This window comes from Mobula hypostoma, chromosome 17, assembly GCF_963921235.1.
Source record: "Mobula hypostoma chromosome 17, sMobHyp1.1, whole genome shotgun sequence".
In the NCBI taxonomy this organism is placed as follows: Eukaryota; Metazoa; Chordata; class Chondrichthyes; order Myliobatiformes; family Myliobatidae; genus Mobula; species Mobula hypostoma.
In genome coordinates this window covers 13,543,152-13,560,714 of record NC_086113.1, presented here as the reverse complement: position 1 = coordinate 13,560,714, position 17,563 = coordinate 13,543,152, and the positions used below count along the sequence as shown (strand labels likewise).

Below are 17,563 nucleotides of genomic sequence, written 5' to 3'. Positions count from 1 at the left end.
TCGACTATTGGGAAATGCCACTCTGGATATGATGCTAGATCGCTTTTTCTGTGTGATGTGACGAGTCGAAATGTAATGATGGCAAAGCAGCAACCTTTCAGCAGTTCCTCATACAATAATTCTCAAATAACATGAAAAGTGTCTATATTTGCTGAACTATTCCATATTTAAAGTTATGTTTCTTCCTTTCCCTATACTGTGAATTGTTCAGCCTCTGAGAACAGGATCTTCAATTTCTTCTGTAATAAATAGTCCAAAAATAGAGTTTTTTACTTGGTTATTTTCAAGATACGAACATTTTTTCGATGAGTCATGGATTTTGCTTATCATTGAGGCAGAATGTTTAAGTTATTACATGTAGTTTTAGAAATATGCTCAATTATTCCCTGTAGGACATGTTATCAAGCAATACATTTTCTTCAGAAACCTGATGACTTCCAAATGTAGGTTTTCTACTGATGCCGCATTTGAGAGTATAACTCTTTCTCTTTGATGCACTGAACAGATTCTTCTGAGTCTTGGGGTTTTCAAAGTAATTTGGCCAATGCATGGAGATGTATGTGGCAGACTTGCTCATTTTCCCAGTGTAGCAGAAATGACAATTTTTTTTTGATTAACTGCTGCAAATGGAGAGTATGTTTACTGTTATATAAAAATATGTTGTGCCCAGTGACACAAACCCAATACTGCAGAATTCCCATTGATTTCACAATGATCTCAAACCTGGGGACCCATTTTTTTTCTTATTATTCTGGGCCTGTCAAAACCTGTTATTTCCACCTCCTTCCCTAGGTTACTGTCATGGCATGTGATTCATTCCAAAGGCTCCCATGGTACACATTTACCAGCTCTGATAGTGCCCCACACTGAACTTTCCTCCCTCAGAGGATCCGGCAGTGAACTTCCAAAGATGACCCGCCAGTGATTTGGGATATCACTACAGGAAAAATGAAGAGGGAGGAATTGTACTTAAACCCCTTTGCTCCATGACATTTGTGTACCAAAGTATAGTTTAAATCTATTTTGGCTCCCCATTTCCTTGTATATTTATAAAATATGTGTAGTGCTGTAAAATAGCAGTTCTGATGGTTAGTATTCCCAGAGAAAACCCAAGCAAAAAATCTTAGCTACTTTAGACCTCACTAGTAACTGACAGCTACCCTGAATATTTTTGTATTGTTATAAAAATAGATTTCATTTATGCTATTGCTGGTAACATTTTACTGCTAATGGTGTTCTTGCTGTTCATGCTGTTCAAATTAAAACTCTGGATATTCACTATCTTGTGATAATTAAATTATTTAATCTTTGTCAATTTAGATTTTTAAGTCCTATTTTATTTTTACTATTCATGAATAAAGCTTGCTGTTTAGAAGCACAAGAGTCTTTAAGCCATACTCATAAAGGTATTTGCGGTTATTAAATTTTGATTCACCCATGACTGTTAGATTTTTAAAGTTTGTATTAAAGCATTACAATAAGAAAGATTAATTGGTATCCTGTGTGTGTTAGTTCTGTCTCTAAACCCTGCCTTCTAATTCTGTAATTGCTGTTTGTACTACGCACTGTTCTATAGTCTTTTAATGTTTTCACTTGTTCATGTTGAAGCAGTCTAGCTTTGTCACTTAAAAGTCTTGAATTATGGTCCAATAAAATATTTATTCTTCCACTTAGCATTGGTGGCATGTCATTTCAGCTTTAGACTTGAATTTCATAAAACGAGGAAATGAAGATAACTGGTTGCCAAGTGTTTAATGTTTACATCAGAACTGCAGTACACATTTATGGTTTTCAATGCTTTGATGTTTCAGAGTCATTTAACTGCTATTTGTCCTGGACATTGGTCAAATGATTTTAACTTTGAACAATTTTGAGGAGATGTTTAAATCTGTAAACCATTAAATGCATTTTACAATTGTTGACTACTTAACCCATCCATTCTTACAGCCATTTCTTTGAAAGAGCTATCCAATTGGATAAATACATGGTCAAACTACTTTCACCACCTTTGTCCATTACAAATTGGTTTAATTCAGTTCATATTAATCTCTGGTTCTAACTAATTACTATAAAGTCCACATGTTCTGGAAACAGTTGTGCAAGTCCTTAAGGATTTGTGGAAAACTTGCTTCCACTGTGAATTAGTGGATTCAGACATGATGGTGCAAATAGGACTTTATTGTCGTCGCTCAAGATGAGGTTGCAGTGCTACTCCAGTCCGTGCAAAACAGATATTTACAATGCATGCATTAGTCCCCTAACAGCATTTATCTTCAAAGTTCAAAGTAAATTTATATCAAAACTATTTATTATCAATAATGCTTTATTGTCGCCAAACAATTGATACTAGAGCGTACAATCATCACAGCAATATTTGATTCTGCTCTTCGTGCTTCCTGGAGTACAAATCGATAGTAAATATTAAAAACTTAAATTCTAAATCATAAATAGAAAATAGAAAAATGTAAAGTAAGGTAGTGCAAAAAAACCGAGAGGCAGGTTCAGGTATTTGGAAGGTACGGCCCAGATCCGGGTCAGGATCCGCTCAGCAGTCTTATCACAGTTGGAAAGAAGCCGTTCCCAAATCTGGCCGTACGAGTCTTCAAGCTCCTGAGCCTTCTCCCAAAGGGAAGAGGGAGGAAGAGTGTGTTGGCTGGGTGGGCCGTGTCCTTGATTATCCTGGCAGCACTGCTTCGACAGCATGTGTTGTAAAGTGAGTCCAAGGATGGAAGATTGGTTTGTGTGATGTTCTGGGCTGTGTATGTGGTGATATATGTATACATCACCATATACTAGCTTGAGATTCATTTTCTTGTGGGCATGCACAGTAAGTAGAAAAAAACACAATAGAATCAATGAAACACACACACACACACACAGAAATAATTCATGTGCAAAAAGCAAATGTGCAAATATTAAAGAGAAAAAGACAAAATAATGATCATAAATAAATAAGCAATAAATATTGAGAACAAGAGCTGCAGAGTCCTTGAATAGTTTGTCGAACCAGTTCAGAGTCGAGGTGAGTGCAAGTAATCCACATGGCTTCAAGAGCCTGATGGTTAAGGGTAATAATGACTGTTCCTGAACATGATGGTTAAGAGTAATAACTGTTCCTGGACCTGATGGTTAAGGGTAATAACTGTTCCTGAACATGATGGTTAAGGGTAATAACTGTTCCTGGACCTGATGGTTAAGGGTAATAACTGTTCCTGAATATGATGGTTAAGGGTAATAACTGTTCCTGAACATGATGATTAAGAGTAATAACTGTTCCTGAATATGATGGTTAAGGGTAATAACTGTTCCTGAACATGTTGGTTAAGGGTAATAACTGTTCCTGAACATGTTGGTTAAGGGTAATAACTGTTCCTGGACCTGATGGAGAGGAACCTGAGGCTCCTGTTCATTGCACATTCGTTGTTTGTGTGTAGTTTTTTTTTATTGATTCTGTTGTATTTTTAGTTCTACTGTGAATGCCAGCAGGAAAATGAATAAAAGCCATGTTTGGGTTTTTATTCTCCCAAAGAAGTTTAACACTAGTTCCTGTGGCCCTGCCTGTAAAATGACATGTTCCAAACTGGAATTTCTGACATGATAACTTTGCCTTTTCTACTGGAACCATTTCATAGCCAACTTGGGAAGGCCATACTCTGATATTTTCCACTAGCCTGAGGATTGAACCTTTTCATTAAATTGCTTTATCTTTATTTTTTCTGCGTTGGATCCTTTTTGTTCTCCTTTACGCTTGTATACTGAAGAATTATAGTAAACAATCTTGAATCTTGAAAGATATTTATTGTAATTTTGTCTCTTGTACTGCCGCTGCAAAACAAATTTCATGACGTCGGTGATAATCCAAGTTCTGATCTGGAAAACAAAATCCTGTAACTTTTCAATACTGCATGTGATGTGTGCCAGATTCACTACAGAGACGGAGTTTGGAACAACTTGTTCAAATTAAATTCCTTTCCATAGATGCTGCCAGACCTGCTGAATTCCTCCAGCATACACTACGTGTACTGTTTAAATCAACCTGTGTTTAGCCACTAGGTGGCAACATTTCTTCACTTCACCATTTTCGAGTCCAAAGAAACGTCTTGGCTCCGTACACCACATTTACTAATGAACAAAGCCAAGTTCAGAAACTAAGTCTGATGGAGTAGGAGGAGGTTTGTGTCCAGATGGAAAGGCTGGTCAGATAGTTCTGGAATGCTGGGTGTGAGATTAACAGACATCCCACCCTGCAAAAACTCATTTCAGGGAGGTAGCACCACCAGCCCCGCCCCCCGCAACCCCATCTCTTCCCCCCCCCCCCACCCCGGTCGACTTCCAAGGGTGTATATACAGGACATTTGATTATGAAAGAACACAACAATTTATTTGATCACATATTGTAACTATATACATATATATATATATACACACACACTATATTCCTTGCAGAGTAGCTCCTTAGCAGCTAGCCATCTGGTTTAGATAACGTTAGCAATGCTAATGAACGAATGACACCTGTTAATCTCACCTCAACATGTCTTTTACAGTCATTTAACCCACCATAAGCAATAGAAAAGTCACTGTTGCAAACAGTGCAGTGAGCAACACTGTCATTATTTTTGACCCCTATTAGGCAGGGGTACACTTTAGTGTAGTCTGGGGTGAAGCATGTTTTATATTTTTTTTGGAACACTCTGCCATGGTGCTGCAGGACACTAAACTGAACTGATGGACAATGAAAGAAAGAGCGAGACGTCGTCTGTAAAGCCCGCCCACAGAGAAAACTGATAGGTCTACTTAGCACAAAGAGAGACCAATCAGGATGCTCTCTCTGTCACTCTCTTGCTACGTCTGTCACTTGTTCTCTCTGTCTGTCTGTCTGTCTGTCTGTCTCCCTCCCTCCTGCTCACTTGCTCTCAAAAAAATCGATTTCCGGGATATTGTATATAATTTGCAGGCGTCAGAGAGCTGCTATCAATATGCGGGGAGACTCCCGGAACTTCCGGGAGAGATGGGATGACTGGATTCATTAGTACTCTTTTATGTCAACTGGGCATCAACTTTACACACATCTGTTTCCATTCAGGCCACGCTGTCCTCTCTCTGCTGCCATCGGCAAGGAGGTACAGAAGCCTTGGGTCCCACACTACCAGGTTCAGGATCAGTTATTACCCTTCAGCCATCAGGCTCCTGAACCAGCACGGACAACAACACTGAACTGACTCCACAACCTATGGACTTGCTTTCAAGGACTCTGCAACTCATGTTCTCAGATTTATTTATTTATGAATTACTATTTTTACTTGTTATTTGTTTTATTTGCACAGTTTGTCTTCTTTTGCACATTGGCTGTTTGTCAGTCTTTGTGTGTAGTTTTTCATTGATTCTATTGTAAATCTTTGTTCAACTGTGAATGCCTGCAATAAAATGAACCTCAGGCTAGTATGTGGTGACATGTATGTACTTTGATAATAAAATTACTTTGAAACCCAGTAAATATACACTCAGTTGTTCACTGTTTTAGTTTGTAGGGGTTCTTTTTTTCCTTAAAAATATTCTTAACACTTTATTTTTTCTTATTATTATTGATATATCGTTTAGCTCTGTTAATCAGTTACTTGGTAATTTAATTCCTCATTGTACATATTGACATGTTGACTTGATTACCTTAATGTATTAAAAAAAAGAAAGTTGTTCACTGGCTTATCATCTCAGCAGGGATGCAATTTTCCAAGTGGGTAACAATACATAAAACCAGCCTGCACTTGGAAAGCACCATGCTCTTCTAACAGATGCTCCCAGATTTACCGTTAACTTTGATCTGGTGAACATTTAAGAATAAGGCAGCACATATGAGAAAAGGCTCAGTGTTTTATTTTGCCTATTTGTATAGAAAGGCCCCATTTCTCCGCCAGATCACATTGCAAAGTCTGCAGGAGGCGTTCCTAGGAGCTGTGAAATGTTCCCGAATCCTGCGCGGTCAACAACAGTGTAACGATTTCAAGTGTCTTCGTTCCTCAACTCCGACCCTGCATCCACCATCTGTTCACTGAAACTACAGACAAAACTATTTGTTAATAATCTGCCAGGACTTCGACCAGAAATCAGCCCTGCTGGAACCTCACACAGAAGCCCCACCCTTGCATCTTTCTCTGGTCGGCCAGCTATTCAGACAGAGACCAGTGCAACACCCACTACCCCTGCAGGGGTTCCCAACTTTTCTTATGCCATGGACCCCTACCATTAACCAAGGGGTCCTTAGACCCCAGGTGGGGAACCCTTGCACCAGTGCATCCTCTTTTATTGTAAAAAAAATTGAAGGATACAGAATATAGAACATTAAAGCACAGTACAGGCCCTTCAGCCCATGATGTCATGCTGACCCTTCAACCTACTCTCCGGTCAGTCTAACCCCTCACTCCCGCAAAGCCCTCCATTTTTCTATCATCCACGTGTCCATTTAAGAATCTCTTACATGCCCCTAATATATCTGCCTCTACTTCCTCCCCTGGAAGTGCACCTGGTACTGTGTAAAAACAGCCACCTCTGACACCCCCTATACTTTCTCCATACAGCTTAAAGTTATGCCCTCTTCATATTAGCCGGTTCCATCCTGGGGAAAAAAAAACTCTGTGGCTGTCCACTCAACCTATGCTGCCTATCATCCTGTACCTGCTACCCCTACCGCGTATTGAGTAATTACAGACAGCGATAGCTAACCGTAAAGAAACAAGCTCTGCTGCAGCTCACCAAAGAAGAAACAGTACTTGGAATAATTGGGACAATGAGAAATGATATTTGCTAAGGTAGGTGCTTGTATTCAATCCACCTTCACCCCCAACACAATATTACCATAATACATCCATTTGTTATGTGACGTGGGCGATCATGGTCTTTCCATGACCATGATTGTTCTCAGCAAATATTTCTACAGAAGTGGTTTCCCTCTGACTTCTTCGAGGCAGTGTCTTTGCAAGACGGGTGACCCCAGTCATTATCAATAGCCCTCAGAGACTGGCTGCCTGGCGTCAGTGGTCGCAAAACCAGGACTTGCGATAACCATAATATATAGGAGCAGAATTAACCCCTTCATCCCATCATTTCTGCTCTGTCAATCCTTCATGGGTGATTTATTATCCCTCTCAATCCCATTCTCTTGCCTTCTCCCCATAATCTTCGATGCCATGAATAATCAAAAACCTATCAGCCTCTGCTTTAAATATACCCAGTGACTTGGCCTCCACAGCCATCTGCAGCAATCAGTTCCACAGATTCACCACCCTCTGACTAAATAAATTCCTCTTCATCTCTGTTCTAAAGGGACGTCCTTGTACTCTGAGGCTGCACCCTCCGGTCCTAGACTTCCCCCACTGTATGAAACATTCTCTCCACATTCACTCTGTTTAGCCCTTTCAATATCCAATTGGTTTCAATGAGATCCTCCTTCATTCTTCAGTCTGAGTACAGGCTGAGAGCCGTCAAACCCTCCTCATACATTAACCCCTTCATTCCCAGGATCATTCTCTTGAATCTCCTCTGGATTGTCCCATTACCATTTCTCTTTCCAGTTAGTCAAGGAAGATGATATAGCTTGGCAGTGGTACAACAGCCATACAGTCCCAAAAGTCCCAACCATCAAGTGATAACACTGTGCCCTTTCAAGGTTATCAGATGGAATCTGCAAGTAGTGACTCACTGGAAAGCACCAAAGTCAAATCTTCAGGCAATAGCAATCTATGAGCAGCGTGGTGCAGATTCCGCACTGTTGCTAAACGCATGCCAGTTAGAAGAGGTACAGGTTGTCCCATATTATGAATCCCCAACTTAAAGCCACCCCAACATACAAACAAGCTCTCATAGTATTCAAAAGTCTAACCTGCATACATATGTCCCTCTGAATATGTCCCGCGGGGAAGCAGCATCCATCAAAGATCCTCACCACCCAGGCCATGCTCTCAGGTCGATGGTGCCTCAGGACTCACACCACCAGGTCCAAGAACAGTCACTACTCCTCAACCATCAGGGTCTTGAACATAAGGGGATAACTTCACTCACTTAAAAGGACTCCTTTATCTTGCTATTTCATGCTCATTATTTATTGCTATTTGTTTATATTTACATTTGCACAGTTTGTTGTTCATTGTTTATGGTTACTGTTCTATAGATTGCTAAGTATGCCCGCAGAGAAAGAATCTCAGGGTTGTATGTGGTGACATGTATGTACTCTGATAACAAATTTTACTTTGAACTTTGAATTTTGAATATCAGAATTAGTTTTCTCTGTTTCCACTTATAGTAATTATCATTTCTAATTAGTCTTATGTGCTTTTAATACCATTTGTTGAAGCAAGGAGATATGGTTACTGTATCAAGCAACTTTTAAAAAATATATTTTCTGACTTATGAGCAAAATCAACTTATTTGGAATGGGGATGGACTGTATTAGCTGCAGCATTGATCTCCATCACAAGTTGGGGGAGTTCCCAACCTGAGGTCCATAAACCCCCTGCTTAGTGGTGTTGGTCCATGGCATAAAAAAGGTTGGGAACCCCTGATCTATCTAAAGGTATCATCAGATTACATTGAATATTGATCTGCCCACTCTAAATAGATACAAACACTTTAGAAGAAGGTGTTATACCTGCAAGAGAAGTTGAGATATATGTCCAGTAAATTACGCATCTCCTATTTCCCCAAATCTTTCCATCATCAGTGAAACACTAGTTCTAATGGAAAACAACAGAGATGAAGTGCTGGAGGAACTCATCGAGCCAGGCAGCATCAATGGAGGGAAATTAACAGTCAACGTTTCATGGGGGCTGAAAAGGATGTGGGCAGAAGCCAGAATATGAAGGTGAGGGAGAGAGTAGAAGCTGGCAGGTGACAGCTGAGCCCAGATGAAGGAGGAAATGGGTGAGTGAGGGACACGGTTACCTCTAAGCTGTACAGGGGCATGGCCGCGCAATAACTGAAATGCTCCCGCGCACATAGCATTTGTTGCCTTGCTGCTGGAATAAAGACAGATGATAAAATGTTTACGAATGGGAAAGAATTTTCTTTGTTGTACTGTATTTTATTATACCCTTCAATAAATAAAATCAAAAGTATGTGATTTTTCAATTTTCATTCTAAATATTTGTAGTATATATATTATAAAGAAACATTTAAAGCATTTAAAGTGCCATGCAGTTTTCAAGCCGTGTAAACATTTCCTGCTCAGAGAAATGGTTGGCCTAAGCGGCTGTTAAAAAAATGAAGAGAGGGAACATTGGTGGGGAAAGGGAGATGAAGTGAGAAGCTGGGAGGAGATAGGTGGAAGTGGACCATTGAACAAGGGGAAGAAGGTGGGGAACCAAAGGGAGGTGATAGATAGGTCATGAGGGCAGGGGAGAAGAGGCAAGAGGACTACCAGAATGGTTATGGTGGAACATTCTCTGCTTGCCTAGATCACTGTAGCTAATCTCGGCACCATCCAGAACAAAATAGGCCACCTTGGAGCATTGTATCCCCTTTCCTGAATATTCAGTCAGTAAGGTTGCAAGGCCATTGTGACATCAAGAATTCATCTTATCCTACCAGGGGATTGTTCAACAGTGGGATAGAAGCTTTCCTTAAATCTGGTGATTACTTTCGGGTTTTTGCATATTCTGCTAATTCCAATCTCAATGGCTAACATACATTTTTCTGCATGCATCTAAATCATAAACTACTTACCACAGGTTCCTGAAATTACTGGGTAGAGAGAACATAGAACAGAACAGGAATAGACCCTTTGATATATGTACAGAAAGGTGCTGGAAAAGGGCCAGTAACATCATAAAGGATCCCACCCACACATCAGGGAGGAGGCTATGTTGCATAGCATCCATGTCAGGACCAACAGACTCAAAAACAGTTCCTTTCCCCAAGCAGTCAAGCTGATCAACATCTCCATCCATTAACTCACCCTTCCACACAACTCACCACCACTACTTTATCATTTCCAGTCAGAGTCACCTTGTTTACAGGCACTCCTGTACCTTTGATTGCATGCCCAATACATCTATGACTGTAATCCATCTATTCTATGTATTTATATGTATTGTATTTTCGTGCTGTATCAGATCTGGAGTAGCAATTACTGTATTTCATACTCCTTTATACTTGTGTACTGGAAATGACATTAAACAATCTTCAGTCTTGAATCTTGACCCATCGTGATACCATTTAACCTAATCACATCTGCTTATGTGCGGTCTACATCCACCCACTCCTGGCCTATTCATGTATCTCTAAATACATCTAAAATATCATTATCATATCTTGTTCTCCATATATTTAAAAAAACTTCCCTCGCACAACTCCTTTAAACTTTTCTCCTCTCATCTTAAATAGATCACCTCTAATCTTTAATGTCTCCCCCCTGGGAAAAAGACTGACTGTCTACCCCATGTGTGAGTCTCACATATTTCTATCACGTCGACTCCCCCCCCACCCCCCCCAAGTCAGCTTCCGAGGGTCCACAGAAAACAATCCAAGTATGCCAATTTCTCCTTCTAGCTCATGTTCTCCAATCCAAACAACATCCTAGTGAACCTCTTGTACTCTCTCCAAAGCCCCCACATCCTTCCTGTAATGTGATGAGGGAATGTGGTCTATCTAAAGTTTTATGCAGCTGCCACATGACTTCCCAGCTTTGATGCTCAATACCCTAACGGGTAAAGGCAAGCACACTATAAGTTTTTCATTACCACCCTTCCACTGGTGTTGCAGCAGTCATAGAGCAATGGACTTGCATCCCAAGATCCCTCCGTACAGTGAAATTCCCTAAGGATCCTGCCATTCATTGTTCACTTTCCACTTGCAGTTAACCTCCCAGCGCAGTGAAATTCTCCAAATACACCAACAGGATAAGCAAACCTGTGCCCACATCCTCTGTCAGGTCAATGATGTGCCCACCAGTTTCCTGAAACAGACATGCTGAGCTTAATCATGGCAGAAAAACTATCAGATCGACTAAAGGAATGATTCAAGAATATTACATGCAAAATGCTGGAGGAGCACATGATGAAGGTCTTGAAGAAGGGTCTTGGCCTGAAACGTTGACTCTTTATTCCTTACCATGGGCACTGCCTGATCTACTGAATTCCTCCAGCATTTTGTGTGTTTTACTCTGGATAACCAGCATCTGCAGTGTTTGTGATTCAAGAGCATGCTCAGTCTTGTAACATTCCCAATATCTGGTGGAAATTCCTGCCTATAATCACTCAAAATGACCATGTAAACCTCGGGGTGCACGCTGGACAGGAGCACATAGGAGCTCAATATAGACACCTGCCTCTCTTCTACCTGCTTCTCCAGCTAAAGAGATGGAAATGTGCCCTTCAGCCCATCTAGTCCATGCCAAACAATTATTCTGCCTGCCCAGTCATCTTGTCGTCCATCCCACCGGACCCTAACCCTTATCTGTCAAGGGCTGTGTGGTAGCTGCATATGCATTAGCCTCCCCACATTAAAGTCACTCATTTATGTGGACCCTAGACTAGCTGCAAAAGCCACCTGAAGACCTACCAATAGGCAACCCTTTATCAGAACATTATACTTGATTGGGACTTGATTGATCACACTATTGTTACTCTGTCTGGTCCCATTGACCTGCACCTGGACTATAGCTCTCCATACCCCTCCCATCCATGTATTTATAAATAATTCTCTTAAATGCTGAGATCAAACCCACAACCCGCGGAATAGTGTGCAAGCACCACACTGGCCTCAACGTCATAACCCGTAGAACTCAAGTTCTCAATCCCAGGAGACCGACTAAGAATAACAACCTCCATCCCTTACCCTACGGCGTATCAGTCACTGACCATTTTATTAGGCACACCTGTACACCTTCTCATTAATGCAAATATCTAGTCAGCCAATTAGGTGGCAGCAACTCAAAGCCTACAGACATAATCAAGGAGATCAGTTGTTGTTCAGACCAAACATCAGAATGGAGAAGAATTGTGATCTAAGTGACTTTGACAGTGGAATGACTGTTGGTACCAGACAGGGTGGCTTGAGTATTTTAGAAACTACTGATCTCCTGGGATTTTCACGTACATGTCTCCAGACTTTGCGGAGAATAGTGCAAAAAAAAAACCAAAACAAAACCATCCAGTGAGCAGTTTATGGGTGAAAACACCTTGTTAATTAGAGAGGTCAAAGGAGAATGGCTAGAGTGGTCCGAGCTGACAAGATAACAGTAACTCAAAAACCCATGGGTTACAACAGTGGTGTGCAGAAGAGTATCTGTGAATGCACACCATGTCAGAACTTAAGAGGATGAGCTACAACAGCAGAAGCGCACACCAGGTTCCACTCCCGTCGTAATTCAGTGGCCACGGAGTCTATATTAGACGCTGTATATGAAACATAATTGTAAGTTCATAAATATTAGAAAGTATAAGTTTCATGTACATATACAATACTGTACAGAAGTTTTATATATATGTATATATATTAGTTAGGCTGCCTAAAACTTTAGCACAGGAGTGTATTTCTCAACGTGAAGCAGAGAGAGAGAGAGAGAGAGAGTTTGTAAATCCGGTGGGACCAAAGGGTGTTGGGAATTTCGAGGAGGGAAGGGTGTGAGACAGGTGGCAGAAGAGGAGTGCTGGGGGGGGGGTGGGTGGCACAGCTGGAGATCCACCTGACTCTGAGACATCGGGCAAGGTCATTGGATTCCAAACAATTGGTTTATTGATCACTACTGAATGTCTCTCTGGTGCTTTCCGCTCTCTCCCCTCTCCCTTCCCCAATCATCATGAATCGTTGATATTTCAGGCTTCCGTACCCGCTGCCTGCCGGTAGCAACAGGAAGAGAGCATGTGCCGGGTGGTGGGGTTCCTTCATAATGGATGCTCCCTGCCTGAGGCATCTCTGTTTGAAGAGGTCCTGGACGCCGGGGAGGCTGGTGCCCATGATGGAGCTGACTGAGTTTACAACTTTCCGCAGCTTCTTCCGATCCCGGACAGCGGCCGCTCCACACCGGGTGGTAATGCAGCCAGTCAGAATGGTCTCGACTGTGGAAATTCGCCATCGTCTTCGGCTTATTGTTATTGTCACATGTACTGAAGTAGAGCGAAAATCTTCAGCAAGCCGTTCGCAGAGATCATTTCATCACATCAGTGTACACGGGGAAACAATAACAGAATGAAGAATAAACCATTGCGGTTACAGGGAAAGTGCAGTACAGACAGACGATAAGGTGCAAGACATGACAAGGTAGATTGTGACATCAAGAATCCAAACTATCTCTAGGGATTCATTCAATAGTCATAACAGTGGGATCAAAGCTTTTCTTAAATCTCGTGGTGTGCGCTTTCAGGCTTTTGTGTCCTCTGCTCTGCTAATTCCAATCTTAATTGCTAGCCTTTCGATGGTTAACTTACATCATTATCATTGCGCTTTCTACGTTGCACCCGAGTTGACACTTCCTAAATTTCTGCCCTCACGAAAATGTTCTCACAAACTGGTAGGAAATCCTGTCCACGGTCGCTCAGAATGATCATGGCGCCGTCAGGATGCACACACGACAGAGGTTTATGTACGTACAGCAGCTCCCCACCCTCCCGCTGTTCCACCTGCGGCATTGTAGTCCACAGGTCCCACACCGGGTTCAACATCGTAACCCGCAGGGACCCGAGTGGGAAGGAAGGCTTCTCAATCCCAGGAGACTGGCTAAAGAAGAGGACCCTCCATCCCCTGTCCTAAAACATACAACTTACGAAATGAGTTTCGAGGGGGAAGGACATGCTGATAAAATTCAGTTCTTATTTTTTAAAAAAACATGCATTCCGTTTTATATCCATGTACGCTCGATTTCAATTTATTTTAGAAATCAATTGAAAGGGTAATTTCGGGAACAGTTGGCATCGGAATTGAGTTTAGGACGTTTAAGATTGGAGCACCTCGAGTCGAGCGAGGGAGCAATTGCGCATTTTCGTGACGAACGCGGTTACCAGACATTTAAAATAGAAAATGACAAAAAATATCGCGACAAGAAAATTAAAGGTTTTGTCGACAGCATGATGCATTTTAAACAAAATAGGGACTCGAAATAAAACTGTCAACTACGTCCATGTCTTGTGCCCATCACGCTTAATCGTTTTCCCCCAAGTGCGATCCACCTGCCAGAGCTGAGACAAATAAAAACAATGTCAAAGGTCGTTTCTGGATTTACTTGGTCGAGGCATTTCCTTCTCCTGCTGATGAGCGAGGCTTGTGTGTGACATTCTTCTGAAATTCAGAAAGCCGCCAGACATTGGAGCAGAATTAGGCTATTCGGCCCATCGAGTCTGCTCCGCCATTCGTTCATCTCTCTCAACCCCATTCCCCGTAAAGTTCGACGCACTTACTAGTGAAGAACCTGTCAACCTCCGCTTTAAATATACCCAAGGTCCTGGTCTGCGGCAATGAATTCCAAAGATCTACCACGCTCTAGCTAACGAAAATTGCCCCGAAAATAAAGAAATTATCCGGATCTTGTGCAAGAATGCTATGTCAAAATAAGAAGCTGATGACAGTTGTAGAACGAAACTCTTTGGGTTCGGATGACAGTCAGGGACCACGCAATTCGTTTATATTAACTAAATCACTTAATTTTATAAGGCAATTTTGTTTACGCCAATAGACAATAAACTTTAGGAAACACATTATACTTAGAGCAATAACAACCGGTGAAACGGAGCTAAATTTTTAGGCATACAGATTGCTTCGAACATTTTAGCATTAATTCAGATAGCCTTCCGACGTCTTGTTTCTAGGAAAAAAAAGTCAACTTTTTCCCCCCGATTTGGGAGAATTTACTGACAAATTTCTCATGTTCCCCCACCCGACCACCCCGGACATTTCCTTTTAGAACAGCGCCCTTGCATCGAATGTGCCTGGAATGAAGAGTTGTGTGTGATCTGCTTGACCACATACTTCCTCAAACTCTGCTGCCCGGCCCGCCGAATTAAGTGGTCGATTCGTAAATGGCACACTCATCCTCTGCCATACTCGGCGGACCCTCACTACCGAGGGTCACAAGTGTTCCTCGCTGGATTGGCCGGCCCCGGGCGATAGTGTTGCGGCGGCGCCTCCCATTCTCTCATCAAGATTTTTTACTGAATGAACAGCGCGGTGACGCGCAGGAAATTGCGTGTCTTCTGGAGAAGCAAATGAGATGAAGAGGTAGGAAAATAAGAGAAAGTGGTGCCTGGTGCTGAGCGGGGCGAAGCGATGGCGATCCAGCTTTGGAAGTGACTGCAGGATTCCCCCTTCCTTTGCGCAGCAACGCCCAGGAGGACGGCGCGTCCGAGCGTTTGCACGGGGGTATCTGGGAAGCGGAAAACCAGGGGGGAGGGGAGAGGAGAGCCCGAGGTCCCCTTCTGGATTTGGCGGCATTTTGCAAACGGTAGCCCTGGTGATCACTTCGAGGGGACGAGGAGTGTGTCTGTGCGTTAACTCCGGCCCCCGTACCCTGAGCAGACCAACTGGCCGCTGCCTGTTCTTTCCCAGCCCAGGGACTCCAACCTCAGGAAGCAGTGCGGTTACAATCCGCCAGGAAAACCCCCGGTTCAACGAAAGAGAGAGAGAGAGGAAAAAGTTAATTCCTCTTTCCTTCAGCGGAAGGCGCAGAAATTCTCCACCGCCACTTCTGCCCAATCGGAAAACTTCAGGCTGTATCGAACTTAGGATCAGACACATTTTGAGAAAGTTTTAAAAAATATATAAAAAGCAACTTGCGGCGAGCCGAGGGCGGAACTTTCCCTTGGCGGTAAGGAGGGAGGCGGATTAAAAACCAACACTTTCAGGAGCAGTTGGAACCAGAACGTAGTTTATTTGGAAAAAAAACTGAAGAAATCCCCTTCGTTGAAGAAGAGCATGCTTGGGGGAATACAAACACATTTAAATAAGGTCTGAGGAGGCGGAGAGCAGCCAATTGATACCCTAGGAGTCTGGGGAAAACACCTCTCTTTGCAGGAGAGGGGGCTGGAAGGTGTTTTCCGAGGATGTGCGGTGCTTGGTTCTGAATTCCGATTTTGTATATTGGATTTAGATCGGCAACATCGCCCCCCCTCCCCGGACGCATTTCCCAGAGCGAAAAATGTCATACAGCAGCCGAGACCTGGTGTGCCACTACCTGTACTACCGGCTTTCCCGGCATGGCTACGTGTGGGAGGAACCGCTGGACACCGACGGCAGCCCGACCCTGCGCAGCGGGTCCCTTCGGTCTGCCGCTCACGCCGCCGCCGCCGAGAAGGCGCACCGCGTCCTCCGGGAGGTGGGCGACAGCTTCGAGCGCCAGTACCAGCAGGAGTTCGCTGACATCGCGCTGCAGATGCGCTTCGAGCCCGACACCGCCCGCCACCGCTTCGAGGCGGTGGCCGAGGAGCTGTTCCGCGACGGGGTCAACTGGGGCCGAGTGGTGGCTTTCTTCGTGTTCGGGGGCACCTTGTGTGTGGAGAGCATCAAGAGGAGGGACATGGCGTCGCTGGTCGACAGCATCGCCGCCTGGATGACCGCTTACCTTGACAGCAGCCTCACCGATTGGATCCGCGCCAATGGAGACTGGGTAGGTGAGAGTGAGCGAGCGGCAGCCAACCTCCGCATGCGCGAGCCCCTGTGTCTGTTAGCCGGACACCCACCTGTCTGCCACATTTCCCCTCCGGTTGTATCTGCTGGTCACCTCTGCCCACCTCTTCGCACTGCCCACCTACCTATCGGCACAGTGACATATTAGTTTTCCCCCCTCCTGCCCACTTATGTCCGCTGCACACCCACCTTCCACACGAGCCTGCCCTTTTCATTCAGTGCCCGCCGGTCACTTTTAATTTTTTCTGTCCACCCACATGCAATACCTGTGCGGGGGTCTGCGGAGGAAGAAGGGGTGGTACGCTCAACAAATCACGTTGCTGTCTTTATTCACATTCTTGCATGTTATGGTGCTGCCAATTTTGTTCCAAAGATGGTAAACAAATAAACTTATTTATAGAGCGCTTTTCATGCAGACGATGTAGTTCAAAGTGCTTTATAATGGGATAAACTGCAACCATGAAAACAAAATAGAAATAAACATGAAGATAAAAGACAAAAATATGTTGGTTAAAAGCAACGTTGATAAGTTTTGAGTGGTCTTTGGTTCCTCGGTTTACTTCTCTTTTCAATTCCTTCTCTTCATTTTGTTTTCTTGTAAAAATGCCTACAAGACATGGAATACGTTTCTATTTGAACAACGCGCCTCTCCTATTTACATTAATAGATTTTGGGTGTGTATTTATAGATCTCTGTGTACCTCTGAAAGACAACAGCAGTAGTAGATAACATCATTCTGTACTGCACAATTGAAGTGCTGTGATAACTTCATTCATTAATTATATAGCTAGGTCTGCTCTTGAATGTGGTCAACTAGATGTGATGTGACAGAAATTGACAGCAATCTCAATCCAACCGTCTTTCTAGGATCTTGGTATCTGGGAAGGAGGCTGATGCTATTTTTAAGCAATTGCAACACTTAACACTTTTTTTGCTTCTCATGGTCAACTGCACTTTTGAC

The 17,563-nt window shown here is 43.0% G+C and overlaps 1 protein-coding gene and 1 long non-coding RNA gene across 3 annotated transcripts in view; one reads left to right on the top strand and one right to left on the bottom strand.

Annotated features, from left to right (window-relative positions):
• Nucleotides 1–5,866: 5,866 nt before the first annotated feature.
• On the bottom strand, nt 5,867–16,596 carry LOC134357859 (uncharacterized). Its single transcript, XR_010020743.1, has 3 exons — nt 16,538–16,596; nt 7,874–8,023; nt 5,867–6,052 (listed from the first exon to the last, which is right to left on the bottom strand). It is a non-coding gene; the product is annotated as an uncharacterized LOC134357859 (long non-coding RNA).
• LOC134357858 (apoptosis regulator Bcl-2-like) overlaps nt 15,027–17,563 on the top strand; it is a 176,834-nt gene continuing 174,297 nt past the window's right edge. The window contains exon 1 of one of the 2 annotated variants that reach the window (XM_063069577.1): nt 15,027–16,582. In XM_063069577.1, the coding sequence (XP_062925647.1) occupies nt 16,115–16,582 (468 nt within the window). In that variant the 5' untranslated portion in view covers nt 15,027–16,114. The remainder of the gene's footprint in view (nt 16,583–17,563) is intronic. The other variant, XM_063069578.1, reaches the window with a different exon arrangement.